At 36.7% G+C, this 16,956-nt stretch overlaps 3 protein-coding genes across 3 annotated transcripts; all 3 read left to right on the plus strand.

The window, feature by feature from the left end:
- Positions 1 to 206: 206 nt before the first annotated feature.
- Positions 207 to 2,304, plus strand: LOC107808272 (uncharacterized). Its single transcript, XM_016632781.2, has 2 exons — positions 207 to 419; positions 570 to 2,304. The coding sequence occupies exon 2, from the start codon at positions 885 to 887 to the stop codon at positions 2,073 to 2,075; it is 1,191 nt and encodes a 396-aa protein (XP_016488267.2). The 5' UTR covers positions 207 to 419; positions 570 to 884; the 3' UTR covers positions 2,076 to 2,304.
- Positions 2,305 to 11,319: 9,015 nt separating this feature from the next.
- On the plus strand, positions 11,320 to 12,534 carry LOC142162245 (uncharacterized). Its single transcript, XM_075218574.1, has 3 exons — positions 11,320 to 11,461; positions 11,648 to 11,796; positions 11,884 to 12,534. Exons 1-3 carry the CDS (start codon positions 11,320 to 11,322, stop codon positions 12,532 to 12,534), a joined length of 942 nt encoding a protein of 313 aa, XP_075074675.1.
- Positions 12,535 to 14,914: 2,380 nt separating this feature from the next.
- On the plus strand, positions 14,915 to 15,331 carry LOC142162246 (uncharacterized). Its single transcript, XM_075218575.1, has one exon. The coding sequence runs from the start codon at positions 14,915 to 14,917 to the stop codon at positions 15,329 to 15,331; it is 417 nt and encodes a 138-aa protein (XP_075074676.1).
- Positions 15,332 to 16,956: the final 1,625 nt, after the last annotated feature.

Here is a 16,956-nt window from a genome sequence, read left to right on the forward strand (position 1 = left end):
GAGGAAAAATCAAAGTTAGAACATTCACCGTAAACGCCGCCACGGTCAGGTTGCCAACTAGGCTCGGAGCATTCCAAAGCTAGAGGCTCGTAATCATCCAGCTGTATACAGCCTGTTATTTTATTTTTATTTTCTCTTATTTTTCTGTGTCCCATTAAACATTACTCCTTACATTATAATCTCAATAATAATTTCCATTTCTGGGTTTGGTTTATTCGCTGGCGACAGCCTGTTTCCAACAAAGCTCCCCCCTACCACACTACCCCACCCCCTCTATCTTCTCCCCCATTTTTCCCCTCACTCCTCTCTTCCACCAATCCTCCCTCTTTTTCCTCTGGTTAGGTTTTTTTTTTTCGCGATTCTCTCTGGCGACCGGAAGATTCAAAATTTGAGCTCTCCAGATCAAGGTTCTTCATCCTGTAAGCTTTCTATTGATCTATTTTTCGCATATGTCAGTACTTTTTTTGTTGATTTTTGGTTAGGGTTTGTTTCAAGGTTAATGCGCAAGTTTTGTACTTTATATATGTAGATTGTGATCATTTTGTGTATGGTTTTGTATGTTTTTTTAGGTTGTCTTTAGAGCAATTATAACGTTGAACATTGAATTGGGCGTGAATATAGGTAGAGTTCATTGTTGAAGAAGAGCGAAGAAAGGAGAGTAGAATTGATATTTTGGGGTGTGTGTGAGGTGGGGTTGGTGATCAGATCTTGAGAGACTGTTAATATATGGTAGTTTTGAGGTTGAAAGGTGTTAACAAGAATAAATCTGTGGTTTCACTTGTGTTGTTGCTGTTGAGGAGGAGTGAGGAGGGTGGTTCATGTGGTAGAGGGATTTCAGGTCTCCATGCTGTCAGAGAGCATGCGTGCAATTTGTGGTTTGGGTAATGCCCCATTCGAGAGTTGCTAGTGATGCACTAGGTGTATTTACTATTTTGCTTGTTTCTATTTTGGTACTTTTTGGGTTGTTCTGCATCTTGTACTTGGTCTACCTTCACACGAGGATTTACGGGCAAGGTTATATTCAGCTTGGCTATTTTAATGGTCCTTGGATTATCCGTATTACGTTTATATTGTTTGCAATTTGGTGGGGTTTTGGGGAGGTTGTTCGGCTCAACTTGTTCAGAGGCGACGGGAGATTGTTGAATGCTCTTAGCTTCAAATGGCAGGAAACTGTTTGCAAGTGTTACATTGTTTCGAGCTTAGGTTTTGCAGAACCTTGCCTTTACCTCACGGTCGTGTTTCTCCTTCGGGCGTCCTTACAGAAGTCAGGAACTTTAGGCCAGAAATGGAATGGCAAAACAGCTGGATATATACTTCTCTTTTGCCTACCGGTTTTTGCTCTACAGCTCATACTTATTTTGGCTGGACCGCAATTTAAGAAGGATTACATTAGCAAATTGCCGCATTATTTCACTAGTCCAGTTAAGCGATCTACGAATGATCAGGATGTTGCCCTCTGCACTTACCCTCTGTTGAATACTTTCTGCCTTGGTCTTTTTGCCATCATACTGACTTCTTATTTATTCTGGCTTGGTAGAAGAATCCTGCATTTGGTTATCAATAGGAGTCTGCAAAAGAGAGTATACATGCTAGTGGTATCAGTTTCTGCTTTCTTTCCTATAAGGGTTCTATTGCTTGGTTTAACTGTTAAAACTCAGCCAGAATATTTACCTTTTCAAGCTCTTGCATTTGTGGGTTTTGTTTCCTTCTTTTGTTGTATTGGGTTGGGCATCTTCATGCTCGTTTTCATGCCCGTGTGGGATTCTTTAGCATTGAAGAAGAGCTCAGAGAGGGATATAGAGGCTAGGAGAAGGTTAAGTGATGAACAAAATGATACTGTTTCTCTAATTGCTAACCTTGGAGGAAGTATGGTCAGCAGTCCTGGGAGAAATTCAGCTACCTCAACGAAGCGAGGATCCATCTCCTTTCGAACAACGGACAAGGATGAAACTACTTCAGGGGCCTTTGTGGAATTAAGTGTATTCTCTCCTAGTCAGCATTCATCCCCTCCTGGCTCACCTCAACTTCTTGGCTGGCCTATGCTACCACCCTCACAAGCTCAAGGTCCCTTATAGTTTCTTGGGGCTGTATCTTTCTTGTATTCTCCTATTACTGTCATGGTGGTGGATTATAACTGAAAGGTCACTTTTTTGGGTTTTATATTGTTTGTGTTCATTATCTGAGTGATTTCGATGTTTGGTACATTTTTTACTAGTAATAATTAGGACTTGCGAACATGATGGAGAGGTGAAATCTAACAAAATTTGCTGTATAAAAGGTTTTCTTTCATTCTTTTGTATTCCATATAGCTGAATATTGAGTCACCGAACAGTAGTTTGTATTGCAAATACACCTATGGGGAATGAATACTATATGAAGTTATGAACCAAATTTGCCCCGAAAGAAATTAAGTCGTGATGCCTGTTGGTTAACAGCTTAAGGATGCTAAGACCATTATAAGTCGACCTTTTTGTGGTTTTCCCCCCTCTTCTTCGTGTGGTTTTGACCTTTTTGTGGTTTCCCACCCTCTTCTTCGAGTGCTTTTCATTTGCCCTTTTGCCATCCAAGGTTTTTAACTTAAAATGAATTTACATTTTCCCAGCCTCTGACATTTATTATTAGGTCTTTAGCCCCTACAATCATCAAATTTCCTCTTCTGATAAGTCGTGACATCTACTCTATATGTGGTCTATGCAGGATAGCCACAGCCTTGCGAGATTCTAAGCTGTCTTTCAATGAAAAGTGGGTAGAATCTTTTAATAGAAAAGAATTAAGAGGAGATAAATAAATTAGAAGAATATTGCTTTCTTATGTTGAAGTGGTGATTTAGAGAGGAACTAATGGAAGAGAAGTGGGGAAAGACAAATTTCCTCCCACGAATTCCAAATTCCATTTCTTTTTCAGAGTGGATGGTCGGTCAAGTTAGGCTTAGCTGATTGTATCACTATTTAGTGAATTTAAATAAGTATAATTTGATCCAATTTGAGGGGCATTTCATTTTTTATTGTACATACAATTTCACAAATAATTTGCCCAAGACTAATTATTTAGATGTTTCTTTACAATAATTATGATGGAAAAGTTATCAACTCAAATTGAATGGATTTAAAATAATGATACATCATGGTTCGGGTTTAATTGTCTATCATTTTCATTTATTAAATAATATTTAAATAATCACTTGAAAAATTTGTGTTAAATTTTCAAGTTGGAAATAATTATCTACTAAGATCTAATTATGAGTTATTAAATGGCAGGAGGAATAAAAGTTTTCAATTGGAAGGGATGTTCTTAAAAGGCCCAATGAATTCATAATTGAAATTAAGAAATCTTTTTAAATTCATTTTTATTCAGAATTTAAGTTTTAGTGGGTTTGACTTTTAAAAAAAGTTCATTAAACCACTTGCTTCTAAATTATTTGTTTAGAATCTGATATTTATTTGGAATTTTTACGCACAATAGAAAACCTTAGTACCCTATTTATTTTAAATAAATACTATTTTAAAATATTACATCCTATAAATACCTTTTATCCTTTATAGCAAAAAATCTAAATATAATTACATTCTACAATTAAGGCACTATATATGCTAAATATTATTTTTCTCTCTCCCTTTTTGTATTTTCTCTCACATAATTACCCAAACCCCAATACAATCTCTCTATGTTTGCATACAACCAGACTATCTTCTCTCACAAACCCTAGTTTCTTAACTCTTCTTCCACCTCCTCTGTCCAAGTAAAGCCCCAGGCCCAATCTTAAACCCAAGGCAACGTTTTTGCTCTCCGGCACCGGCGGCCTACAAACTGATCTGAACCGGAGATAGCTTCGGAGCTTTCAAAGTTCCGTGCTCTCAATTGTTGTAAAAGTTCGGTTATGAATTAAGGTATTCGGTGGAAATGGAAAGAGTGTTCAGTAAGCTTCGGAATTTGGACGCTTACACTAAAATCAATGAGGATTTCTATGAATTTGCCTCATGGCTGACCAGCCGGAATTAATGGCTGGCTGCCGGAATTAATGGCTGGCCGCCGGCCGGCGAAGCCATAGGGCCGTTTCTCTCTCTAGATCGCTCAAATCGCCTATTTGTATTCAGTTGTATTCGAACGTATTCTTCAGATGTATTCACTTGTATTCAGGTTTAATTAGTTGTATTTAACTATTTTATTCAGCAGTAGTTAGTTGCATTCAAGTGTTTTATACAACTGTATTCAGTTGTATTCAGTTGTAGTTAGTTATATTCAACTATTTTATTCAACAGAAGTTAGTTGTATTTTGTTACATTCAAGAGTTTATTCAGCTGTATTCAGTTGTATTTTTGTTGTATTCAAGTGTTTTATTCAGATGAATTAAGGTGTATTTTGTTGTATTCAACTGTATTATTCATATGTATTTCTCTTTATTCAACTATAATCTTTATTATGTATCTTTCAAATACAGATTAATGAGGGATCGTTTCAGTTCGTTGAGTTAATTTAGGAGAATATCATGTGATTTGATTTCCTTCCGTTTTTAGCGCAGATACGTTACTGTATTTAATGTTAGTGTCGCTTGAATACAGCAAAATACATGTCAAACTTAGCTGGAATTCCAGTTTTTACGCCTATATTTTTGGTTGTATTAATGAATACAACAGCTTAAATACATGGAATACATTGTATAAAAACATAAAAGGTATCTATAACACGTAATATAGCAAATGGTATCTATAAATGGCTAATTAGACCAAAAAGATGGTGCTTTATGAAAAATTCCCAAAAATATTCTCTTACTGTTTATAGCTAGAAAATATATTTATATTTGGTAGCTAAAAAAATATATAAAATTTATATATTTTTTGTATATAACATACAAAATGTATATATATACAAAAAATATACAAATTTTATATTATTATTTTGAGACAATACTATTGTTTCCATTATATACCATGTCAAAAATGTAACATGCTACTTTCGCCTCTATTTGAGAAAAAATGAGGGCTCTACTCCAATTAAGAAGCTTCATTTGGCGCCGGATAAACAAATTTATGACATGTATCACTCTGGTTATAGAAATAATTATCACTTAATTGTTGAGTTAAATAGGATTCTAAGTAAAACTCCAGGTAAACTGCGTTAAGATTTGAAAATATGATTTATGATCAAAGAAATAGAATATTAAACCATGACTAAGAAAATAAATCTAAACCGTAATAAACAAAATTTGGCTCGTTAGGATTTTATTCATAAAAATACCTTTTTGATTGTTTAATATTAAGAATGTATGAGTTAAATTAGCTAATATTGGTACATAGACGTGCATTTAAGTGTTGGAATGCAATTGATAGCTTTTAATTATCTCCTTATCTCACTTTTAACCTATATGAGTGAGATTTACTATATAAACCTTCTAAATAATCTTCAAAAAAGTTCTGCGTAACGATGCCTTAATCAAGAAACTAATGTGAACAGCTGACCATATCTTCCAAATAATAGAAATAATTTAAAAAAAATCCAAATGACAACTCAAGACAACTAAATAACAAGTTGCTGGTCAGATCATAAACAACTTCGTCGTGAAGAAATACGGCTGGCTAGCCGACAACAGAATAACAATTTAGTAATTCTAGGGTGTGTTTGGTATGAAAAATATTTTCCTAGAAAATGTTTTCTTGAAAAATTAGTGGTTTTATTACTTATTTTTTTTTGTTTGGTTGGTGAATGAAAATTTTTTTCGAAAAATATTTTTTAGTGTTTGGTTAAAGAGTATAAAATATTTTTAGAAAAATAATTTTTGATACTACTCTTCTCAAGCCACATTTCCCAAGATCCCCATTTTTCCTATTCTCCTCCCTCCCCACTCCCCCAAATCTATTTTCTTCGAGAATTTAATTATATTTTTAAAATTCACATAAACCCATAGTAACTAATATGTTACTTTACTTTTTCACGCAAGAACAACATTGAAGTTTGAGCTCGATAACTAAAAAGAAAATACGTTATTTTGTCCAAAAGAAAGTATCATTTCTACAACATGAAAAGAAATTACTCATTTTGTTGAATAAAAGAAAATACTCAATTTGTTGAATTGAAAGAAAATACTTTTTTCTACATGATGAAAAGAAAGTACTCGTTTTGTTGAAATGAAAGAAAATATTGTTTCTACTTTATGAAAAGAAAGTACTCGTTTTGTTGGGAAAAAAATACTTTTCCTATTTCAGGAAAAGAAAATACTTAGTTTGTTGAAATGAAAGATAACACTTTTTTTCTACATCATAAAAAAAGTACTCATTTTATTGGAATGAAAGAGAATACTTTTATTACATAAAAGAATATACTCATTTTGTTGAAAAAAAAATATTCTATCTACAACATGAAAAGAAAGTACTCTTAATAATAGTTCTATTTAGGGTAGGTGATAGGTGAAGTCCGGGGGTGGGGATGGGAGGTGGGTGTGGTGTGGTGGAGGGTACAGGGTTGGGGGTGATTTGGGGGTGGGTGAGTGGGGGTAGAGTGGGTGGGCATGAGAAATAGGGTAGAGAAGGTTGAAAAAGAGTTTTGAAAAATATTTTCCTTTCTTTTGATAGGGAAAATATTTTCCTCTAATTGGAGAAAATGAGTTCATGAGGAAAATATTTTCTAAAATATTTAAGCCAATCAAATATGTAAAATTAGATTTTCCTTCATACCAAACACACCCCTAGTGTCAAGACCCTTGCTAACAAAATAATGCCGACCATGATATAATAAACATTTTATTAAACAAAATTGATAATGCATAAATGTTTAGGCAAACTCGCCATATGTTTAATTTTTGTTTGTTAGCGCTTGACTAATTAAATAGAGAAAATTTTGCTTGTTTGTTTAGCGAAATATTGCTTTCAGAGGAGTCTTCGATGACATTATTTAGCGATTAAGAGGTTATTTATTATTTATATGTAGTATGCGGATAATTTTAATGGTTTCATATTATTATTGTTTGATTAAACTTTTCTTACCCACATGTTACATGTATATCATATGAACAAAAAAAGGAGAGATCTACAGAGATTTATCTTGCAAATTGCCTATCGTTTATGTTTCCTCCTCCGAATTTAATTACCAAGTGAAAATTATGTACAGGCAAAGCACATCCTGCACGATCATCCTGCATAGCATTCTGCGCTCCTCTTTATACCTTGAAAGATTATGTTGTTCGTTTACCGTCGAATGTGAGAATTTTCGGCGCGAATCTGAATTTAGTCGGCCCCAATATGGATATCGGGCACCGCGTGAAAAAAAAAAAAAAAAAAAAAAAAAAGAAGAAGGAAAGATTATGTTGTTCCTCTCCTGCCTTGTATACTAGGGCCAATATCATTCTATAAATGTGGGCTTTGGCATTCTTTCATTAGCATACTTTCTCGCCCAGGCTTATTACTAGGCCACTCCATTGCTCGTCTCTGCATATGGTGTTAATTCATAAGTTTGGACCAAACTGAAGACAAGTATGAACATCTCAGTACGATATATGTGCTCTACATTCATCGACTGCATTACATAGTATACAGTCTTGATTGCTACACAGTCTTGATTGCTACAAATCTATCCCTTGTGTATAGAAAATTTTTTTTATTATATTGGTGGAAAAAAGATATGACACGTGGATTAACAACAGGATGACAAGACATAGTACGTGAAACATCGGTATAATGACAAGTGGCATTCTTAATTATATGAATTAAAGAATGCGGAAAAAGCACGGGAGAAACACCCATAGAGTTATACTGAAGAAAAAGCCAGACCTGACAGCTATAAAAGCAAAAACAGGAACAAAATGAATAAAGGCTATAAAGAAGGGAAGATACACGAACCTGCCATAAATAAGGAAGGGGAATCAGTACAGTTAGAAGAAATCTTTAATCATAAATGTTTCTGTTACGGTTGTATATGGTAACGGGCAATCAAAGCAATTAATATCATTAGTAAACCTGAATTAAGTAAAGGAACCGTTATAATTATACGCTCCTATATAAGGATTGAAATCTTATTTCTAAGGGCATCAGACAATTATTGAAATCTATGCAATCATATGATTACCAGTCTATTTCATATTTTCGTTATCAATTATTTCCATTCCTTGATTTATTCTTCAAATTGTAGGGAAAGTGAAGTAAATCTTGGTTATCAGTAACCCGATTTCTTCTAAATATTGACTTTGACAGAGAATTCTATTTTTGGATTAAACAAATTGGTTCCGTTATTGGAAATCTAATAATCTATTCACTTTCCAAATTCCATTTTTTGACAACCAAGTTTGCCAACCGCTAACGACAACAACCGGTTGAACCAACAAGGTGGAACTCCACCACACCACACAGCTACAAGATCCCCTCAGCAGTCCTGTGGAAGTTCACCTAAAAGGTCTATTTCGCGCATTGATAATCAGCAGGGAGACGACCAAACCGTGGAGCAGGATGCTCTAAAGCAATTGATTGCAGAGTACGTGAATAGTGCACTACAGGCTTTTGTCAGAGGATTATCCAATGCGACACAAACTCCTCCACCAGTTAATACAACAACCTTGGAGAACCCGCGCTCAAGGCTTGATAATTCTGGAAGTGGAGTAATTCCTAATGAATCTCGTGATGGAGGGTTAGGTACACCAAATAATTCTAATTTACAAAAGTTTATTGCTAACTTTGCAAAAATATTTGAAGGAGCAAAACGATCATATAGAGCAAATACCTGAAGTACTCCCCGTGATCAAATGGGTGGATATTGACAAGTATTCACAACAGCCTTGGAAGCCAAGTGCATCACCTTTCCCAATTCCCAAAAAGTTTAAAATTCCTGTTATTCTTGAATATGATGGAACAACTGAAACTGACCCTCGAGATCACATAATTGCATTCACTATCAGCGTGAAAGGCAACGATTTAACCAAGCAGTAAATCGAATCGGTTTTGGTTAAAAGGTTTGGTGAAGCACCCACAAAAGGAGTGTTAATATGGTATTCTCTTTTACCTGAAAATTCTATTGATTTTTCTGCTGTACTTGCAAATTCATTTATAAAAGCACATTCGGGAGCTCAAAAGGTTGAAAAAGGGATGGAAGACATCTTTAAGGTTAAATTAGAGAGTACAAAATTGCTCATGGAATTCGTAGATAGATCCCAGCGGGAGAGGATGATGTTTCCTCGAGTACCTGATAACTGAGTGGCTATGGCATTCGCGAGCAATTTGAACGAGAAAAGTTCAGAAGCCACAAGGAAGTTGAAATAAAGTTTGCGAAAATTTCCTACAACTTCTTAGAATGATGTGTACAATAGGTACAGTACGAAGATGTGGATGGAAGAAGATACGGTCACACACCCAAGGGCCGATGAAAGACCAGGTTCGAGACATTCAGAATTAGAGAGAAGGCCCAGCAAAAACAGGTACGAGTCGTACATGGGACCTGCAGGGCGAGACTCTCGATCTAAACAGAAGAATGTGCGATTTGATTCAAGATCAAGGCAAAAAGATGTGAGTTCTTCATACAGGTTAAAAAGGAGCGGGATGTCCGAAGCAGTGATTCCAATCCGTAGGCAAGAATAGGGGATTACTACTTTAACATCAGCACCTCCGAATTAGTGGTTGTTTTAAGAGGTATGGGGGATAAAGTGCGATGGCCAAAAGAAATAAGATCAGTTCCAAGCAAAAGAAATCAAGATTTCTGGTGCGAGTTTCATAATAACCATGGCCACATAACAACAGATTGTAGGATTTTGCAAGGAGATGTCGAACATTTATTGAAGCAGGGCTATCTTACTGATCTGTTCAGTAAGAAAGGAAGACAATCATACATGAAGAACATACAGGAACTCCAAAAACCTACATCACCAAATAGAACAGTCAACATTATAATTAGAGGAGATGAGGTCAATGGAGTAACATATACAGTTGCGAAAAAGACATCAAATATCACAGTCACTCACGGAAAGCGAGTTCACCAAGTCTTGGATGGCGACAATATAACATTTAATGATGAAGGCGCAAACGACTTGTGATTCCTCACAACGATGCACTGGAAATATCTTTACTCATATATTATACTAATGTAAAAAGAGTTTTGATTGATCCAGGTAGCTCAGTGAACATCATTTTACTGAGAGTGGTAATGAAATGCAAGCTAATGATAAGGTCATACCAAAAGCACGGTCCTTGTCTGGGTTTGATAATTCAAGTGTTATTACGAAATGAAAAGTTGTACTTACCAGATTTGCAGAAGGGGTCGTCAAAGATACAAAGTTCCAGGTGATAGACGCAGACATGGCCTATAATATAATTTTGGGAAGACCATGGATTCATGATATGGACGTTGTCCCATCCACATTGCATCAAGTTATCAAATTTCCTTCACAATGGGGAATCCGTCAAATCCGTGGAGATCAACAAGTTTAATGAAGTATTAACTCAGTGGTGATCGCGAGCACGATCGCCAATGATGCAGATACGAAATAGCAATTACAGAATTCAGTTGAGGACACTGCTGCAAAAACCTCACTGAAGACACACAAGGATAGAGTGATGTCGATTCAAGACCCGATGTGTTTCAATAGCCAGAGGAAAACAAAAATATTAAAACAACTACTGAGGAGCTCAAAGCTATAATATTATTTGTCCACTAGCCAGACAGAAAAGTTTACACCAGAGCAAATTTGAGCCTAGAAATGAAAGGTAAGTTAATTGAATTTTTACGTGCTAATGCAGATTGCTTTGCTTTGTTGCACTCTGATATGACAGGTATACCTCTAGAGGTGATGACTCACAAGCCAAATATGAATCCATTACACCCATCTATCAAGCAGAAGAAGAGGAAGAAAAGGTCCTTCAAAAATCAAGTGATCCAGGATGAGATACAAAAGCTTTTAATAATTGGTTCAATATGAGAGGAGGAAGAAAGGGTCCTTCAAAAATCAAGTGATCCAGGATGAGATACAAAAGCTTTTAATAATTGGTTCAATATGAGAGGTAAAGTATCCTGACTGGTTAGCTAATACTGTGATGGTTCCAAAAAAGAATGGAAAATGGCGAGTTTGAGTAGATTATACTGATTTAAATAAGGCTTGTCCTAAAGATTCATTTTTTACCGCATATAGATCGGTTAATTGATTATACTGCAGGTCATGAACTTTTAATTTTTTTTAGATGCATATTAAGGATATAATCAAATAAAATGGACCCTCTAGATGAAAGAAAAACTTCGTATGTCACAGATAGGGGGACTATTGTTACAAAGTCATACCATTTGGCTTGAAAAATGCTGGAGTCACATATCAAAGATTGGTGACTAAAATATTTCAAACATATGGGAAAAATAATGAAAGTCTACATAGACGGTATGTTGGTCAAGTCAACACAGACAGGGGATCATTTTCAACACTTGTCAGACACCTTTGAGATTCTCTGCAAGTATAATATGAAGTTAAACCCGGAAAAAGGTGTTTTTGGCATGGCTTCAGGTAAGCTTTTAGGTTTTCTTATTTCTTATAGAGGTATTGAAGTGAATCCCACACAGATCAAAGTTATTGAAGAGATACCAGATATATTCACGAGCAAGAAAGAAGCGCAGGGATTAATAGGCATGATAGCAGCTCTGGGGAGATTTATATCAAAGTCATCATAAAAAAGTGTTAAATTCTTTTCAGCGCTGAAAAAACAAAATCAGTTTGAATGGACTGACGAGTGCCAACAAGCTCTTAAGGACCTAAAGTCATATCTATCAAATCTGCCTTTGTTATCCAAATCAAAAGACGGTGAAAGATTGCTCATTTACCTCGTTATGTCAAAAGAAGCGGTAAGTGCGATGTTGGTACGAGAAGATAAAGGTAAATAATCCTCTATTTATTATGTTAGTAAGTCTTTACTAGATGCTGAGACACAGTATCCATACCTTAAAAAGCTTGCTTTAGCATTAATTATGTCATCTGGGAAGTTACGACCTTACTTTCAATATTATCTTATTTCTGTTATAACTGCTTTTCCCCTAAGAAACATACTGCATAAACATGAATTATCAGGTAGATTAGCTAAATGGTCAATAGAACTTAGTGAGTATGATATCATATATCAGCCTAGAACTGCAATAAAATTGCAGGTGTTAGCAAATTTTGTAGCGAATTTTAACACGAATTTAGTTCCTGAGACAGAGAAGGAACTACTGGTGTATACCAGAGCTAATCTGTGGACTTGGACTCTATTTACTGATGGTTCCTCAAATGTTAAAGGAGCACGTTTAGGAATTATTTTAATTCTACCTTCAGGTGAAATCATAAGACAAGCAATAAAATATTATCCAATCACTAACAATGAGACAGAGTATGAAGTTGTGATTGTAGGCTTGGAATTGGCACGAGAACTTGGTATCAAACAAATAGTGATCAAAAGTGACTCGCAGCTGGTGGTTAATCAAATGCATGGGACTTACGTAGCAAGAGAGACACGAATGCAGCAATACCTAAAAAAGGTACAAGAATTGCTCAGACAATTTCAGACATGGAAAGTCGTACAAATACCCAAGGAGGAAAATGCATAAGCAGACGCACTGACAAACCTCGCGTCTGTCGCAGATGTAACAAATGCAAAAAATGCCATAGTTATACATTTGTTTCATTTAACACTCGATCAAACCAAGAGTGAGGTAAATTTTAATAATTTAACTTGGGATTGGAGGAACGAATTCATGAACTTTTTGCAGTATGGTATCTTGCTTGAAGATAAGAAGAAATCACAATTGCTACAGCTGAAAGCTACCTGGTACTGCTTAATTCGTGGAATTTATATCGTAAAATATTTGATAGATCTTTAGCACGATGCCTCGGACTATTACAGAGGAGTACATGAGGAGAATTGTGGCAATCATGCCGGGGGAATATCGTTGGTGAAAAAATTAATAAGGGCAGGATATTATTGGCCAAAAATAGAAGAAGAAACAGAAGACTTTGTAGCCAGGTGCGATAAATGTCAACGATATGCCAGTAATATGCACCGACCGGCAGAGCTGTTACATTCAATTATTTCACCATGGCCCTTCATGAAATGGGGCATGGACATCATAAGGCCGTTGCCTCAAGCTAAAGGAAAGTTACAATTTTGGTTAGTTTTAACAGATTATTTCTCAAAATGGGTAGATACAAGTGCTTTTAAATAGGTGTTAGAAAAAGAAGTTAGAAATATTGTTTGCTTTTAATAAGGACGGTGTCTATTTCAGACAACCAGTTCGGGTTCATGCCGGGACGATCTACCACAGAAGCTATCCACCTTATTAGGAGGATGGTGGAACAATACAGGGATAAGAAGAAGGATCTCCACATGGTATTTATCGATCTAGAGAAAGCGTACGACAGGGTTCCTAGGGAGGTCTTATGGAGATGCTTAGAGGCTAAAGGGGTCCCGGTTGCCTACATTAGGGCGATTAAGGACATGTATGATGGAGCTAAGACTCGGGTTAGGACAGCAGAAGGCGATTCAGATTATTTTCCGGTTATTACGGGGTTGCACCAAGGGTCTGCGTTCAGCCCTTTCCTATTTGCCCTGGTGATGGATGCTATGACGCATCATATTCAGGGGAAGGTGCCATGGTGCATGCTATTTGCTGATGACATAGTCCTAATCGACGAGACACGACGCGGCGTCAGCGAGAGGTTAGAGGTTTGGAGACATACCCTTGAGTCCAAAGGTTTCAGATTGAGCAGGACGAAGACGGAATACCTTGAGTGCAAATTTGGGGCAGAACCGACGGAAGAGGGAGTGGAAGTGAGGCTTGATTCTCAAGTCATCCCTAAGAGGGGTAGTTTCAAGTACCTGGGGTCGTTTATTCAGGGGTCCGGGGAGATCGACGAGGATGTCACACACCATATAGGGGTGGGGTGGATGAAATGGAGGTTAGCGACGGGAGTCCTGTATGACAAGAAAGTGCCTATGTTACTGAAAGGTAAATTTTATAGGGCAGTGGTTAGGCCTGCTATGTTGTATGGAACCGAGTGTTGGCCGGTGAAGATCTCACACATCCAAAGGATGAAAGTTGCAGAGATGAGGATGTTGAGGTGGATGTGCGGGCATACAAGGAAGGATAAGATTAGAAATGAAGATATTCGAGATAAGGTGGGTGTGGCCCCCATGGAGGACAAGATGCGGGAAGTAAGACTCAGATGGTTCGGGCACATTCAGAGGAGGAACACTGATGCACCGGTGAGAAGGTGTGAACGACTGGAGGTGGTGGGTACGAGAAGAGGTAGAGGGAGACCTAAGAAGTATTGGGGAGAGGTGATCAGGCAGGATATGGCGCGGCTTAAGGTTACTGAGGACATGGCCCTAAACAGGGAATTGTGGAGATCGAGCATTAAGGTTGTAGGTTAGGGAAAATTGTGATGTCTTTTTTACAGCACACTAGAGTGAGACTAGTTAGTTAGGAATTAGTCTTAGGATGCTATTGATCAACTACTGATGATGGGATTTATCTTCTGTGTATTAATACCCTACATATTCTCGTATTTCCTATATCTCTTATATTGTTGTTACTTTGTTTTTATGCTATTTATGTTATGTTATGTATTTTATGGTGTTTTATTATGAGTCTATTGATAGTACTAATATAGTGTCTCTTGTTGCCTCTTTGATCCAAGGGTCTCCTGAAAACAACCTTTCTGCCCCTCGGGGTAGAGGTAAGGTCTGCGTACATATTACCCTCCCCAGACCCCACTTGTGGGATTACACTGGGTTGTTGTTGTTGAAATATTATATGCCGATTTGGAGTTCCAAAGGAGATTGTATGTGATAATGGCCCACAATTCATAAGCGCAAAAATAATAGAATTCTTCCAAAGTAGGCAGATTAAACGAATTACATCCACACCTTATCACCATGCGGCCAACGGACAAGCTGAATCGACAAATAAAGTTATTATCAACAACTTAATGAAGATATTAGAAGAATCAAAAGGCAAATGGCCCGAGGTATTACCAGGGGTGCTATGGGCTTACCGCACAACAACAAAAACTAGTACGGGTAAGACTCCATTTTCACTTGTATACAAAGCAGAAGTTTTACTTTCAGTGGAGATAGGTGAACCAAGTATGAGGTACATGCATGCCACTGAAGAGGCAAATGGGGAAGAGCTACGAGTAAATTTGGATTTTCTAGAAGAAAGGAAGGAAGTACCATTTATTCGAATGACAGCTCAAAAACAAATGATTGAACGATATTACAACAGGAAAGCAAATTTGAGGTACTTCAAAATTGAGGACTTCGTCCTCAAAAAGGTGTTCTGGTCAACAAAAGCGGCAAATGCAGGAAAATTGCATCCAAATTGGGAAGGCCCATATAGGGTTTGAGGCATCGCTGGAAAAGGAGCATACGAGTTGGAAACCATGGATGACAAGATATTACCATCGAACTGGAATGCAGTCCATTTGAAAAAGTATTACTTCTAAGCGAGGATAATACCCACGACCAGGTATAAGTTCGATTTTATTTTGTTCTTTTGAATTTTACTAACCATTTTAGATGATAGGCAAAAAGCTATCCCATACCAAATGATGATATTAAAATTGAAAGACACGCAGAATACTAAATTATTTCCGGTCTAGGCTACAACTTCTCTGATGGGAAAAGGGTTATGCAGTCATCCTCTAAGAAATTATCTCCATGTCCCGTTTATATTTTTCTTTTTAGTGGAAGGACCAAAATAAAGGAGTTGATCCAGTGTTCGAGATTTCATACTTCAAAGCTCCAACACTAGGGGTACTATGCCTATAGAATGTTACACAAGGAAGGAAAAGGAACCAAGGGCATAGTTCAGCCTGAATAAAAAACCTTGAAGAAATCCTTGAAATTTTTCAAAGGAGTTCGAACTCGCAAAAGGAATGCAAGATATTCCCACGAGTTTCTAGATTAAGGCCAAAAATTTAGTCACAGGAAAATAGACCCAAATTTGTAAACCTGCTACAATGAAAGTAGTTATGAAAGTGTTGTATGAACAGTTATGAAAATGATATAAAAAATTTATTTATTTGAAAGTTCAAAACATAAAACTTCCTTAGATTATTTCTCATTTCATATCTAATTCATGTTTCATATATTTGCACCAATATGAAGATGAGACTTCATCTTCATCAGTGTCGTTAATATAAAAGGGCCATCTTTTATAAAAATTCGTGTATATCAAAGTTATGGTCTTGCACTAAAAAAAATTTAGTGCAAGAGTAAGCTCAAAAATTAAAAGGGCAGAAATAAGAGTATGCGGCAAAAATAATAAAGATATTATATCATAACCCCAAAGAATAGGGGCGGTATTTATATCATAACCCCAAAAAAAGAAGGGGCAGCAAAACTTTCCAAAAAGTTGTCCAAAAAACACAAGGGAGCTCCAAACAAAAACCAACAAACAAAAACTTACAACAAAAAAAAGTCTAGATAAGGGAAAAGCTAAGGAGCATCATCAACGGGAGAAGAAGGATCGACTTACGGAGAAGAGGGTTGAACATCAGCTTCACCAGGAGCAATTCCATCTCCATCACCCTTAGAACCTTCGTCTTCAGGTGTGAAAAAGCTTTGACATCGCTAAGTCTGTTCAATTATTTCTTTGGCCTTAGCAATCTCAGCGTTAAGGTCAAAACCTTCCTGGTTGGCTTTAGTTAAAGTCTCGAGGCGAGTGTTCAAAAAAGCCCAGCAAACATCCAATGATGACTTATCCTCGAGGGCTTCATAATTCTTCTCCCACTGATCAATTTCGGCTCTCAACTCTTCCTTTTCTGCTTTCGAGGCTTCATAAGTTGTCTTCAAAGGATTAAGAGCACTTTCAAGTGACTGAATTTTATCTACAGAGGCACTGAGATCTTCCTGAGCTTGGGTAAGCGTCTGAACCAATTCACCCGCGTAAACCTCTTTTTGATTAAGGAGCTCTTTCAAACTCCTTATCTCTTCAGTAGCCTTGGAAAGTTGTTCAGAAAAAGAGGAT

This window comes from Nicotiana tabacum, chromosome 7 (genome assembly GCF_000715075.1).
Source record: "Nicotiana tabacum cultivar K326 chromosome 7, ASM71507v2, whole genome shotgun sequence".
Classification (NCBI taxonomy): Eukaryota; Viridiplantae; Streptophyta; class Magnoliopsida; order Solanales; family Solanaceae; genus Nicotiana; species Nicotiana tabacum.

What these genes read in the sequence shown, in the direction of transcription:
- LOC107808272 (XM_016632781.2), top strand. Translation starts at nt 885, where the DNA reads ATGCCCCATTCGAGAGTTGCTAGTGATGCACTAGGTGTATTTACTATT.
- LOC142162245 (XM_075218574.1), top strand. Translation starts at nt 11,320, where the DNA reads ATGAAAGTCTACATAGACGGTATGTTGGTCAAGTCAACACAGACAGGG. An exon ending in TGTTTTTGGCATGGCTTCAG is followed by an intron (nt 11,462 to 11,647) that starts GTAAGCTTTTAG and finishes AATTCTTTTCAG; the next exon opens with CGCTGAAAAAACAAAATCAG. An exon ending in TCGTTATGTCAAAAGAAGCG is followed by an intron (nt 11,797 to 11,883) that starts GTAAGTGCGATG and finishes GCTGAGACACAG; the next exon opens with TATCCATACCTTAAAAAGCT.
- LOC142162246 (XM_075218575.1), top strand. Translation starts at nt 14,915, where the DNA reads ATGAAGATATTAGAAGAATCAAAAGGCAAATGGCCCGAGGTATTACCA.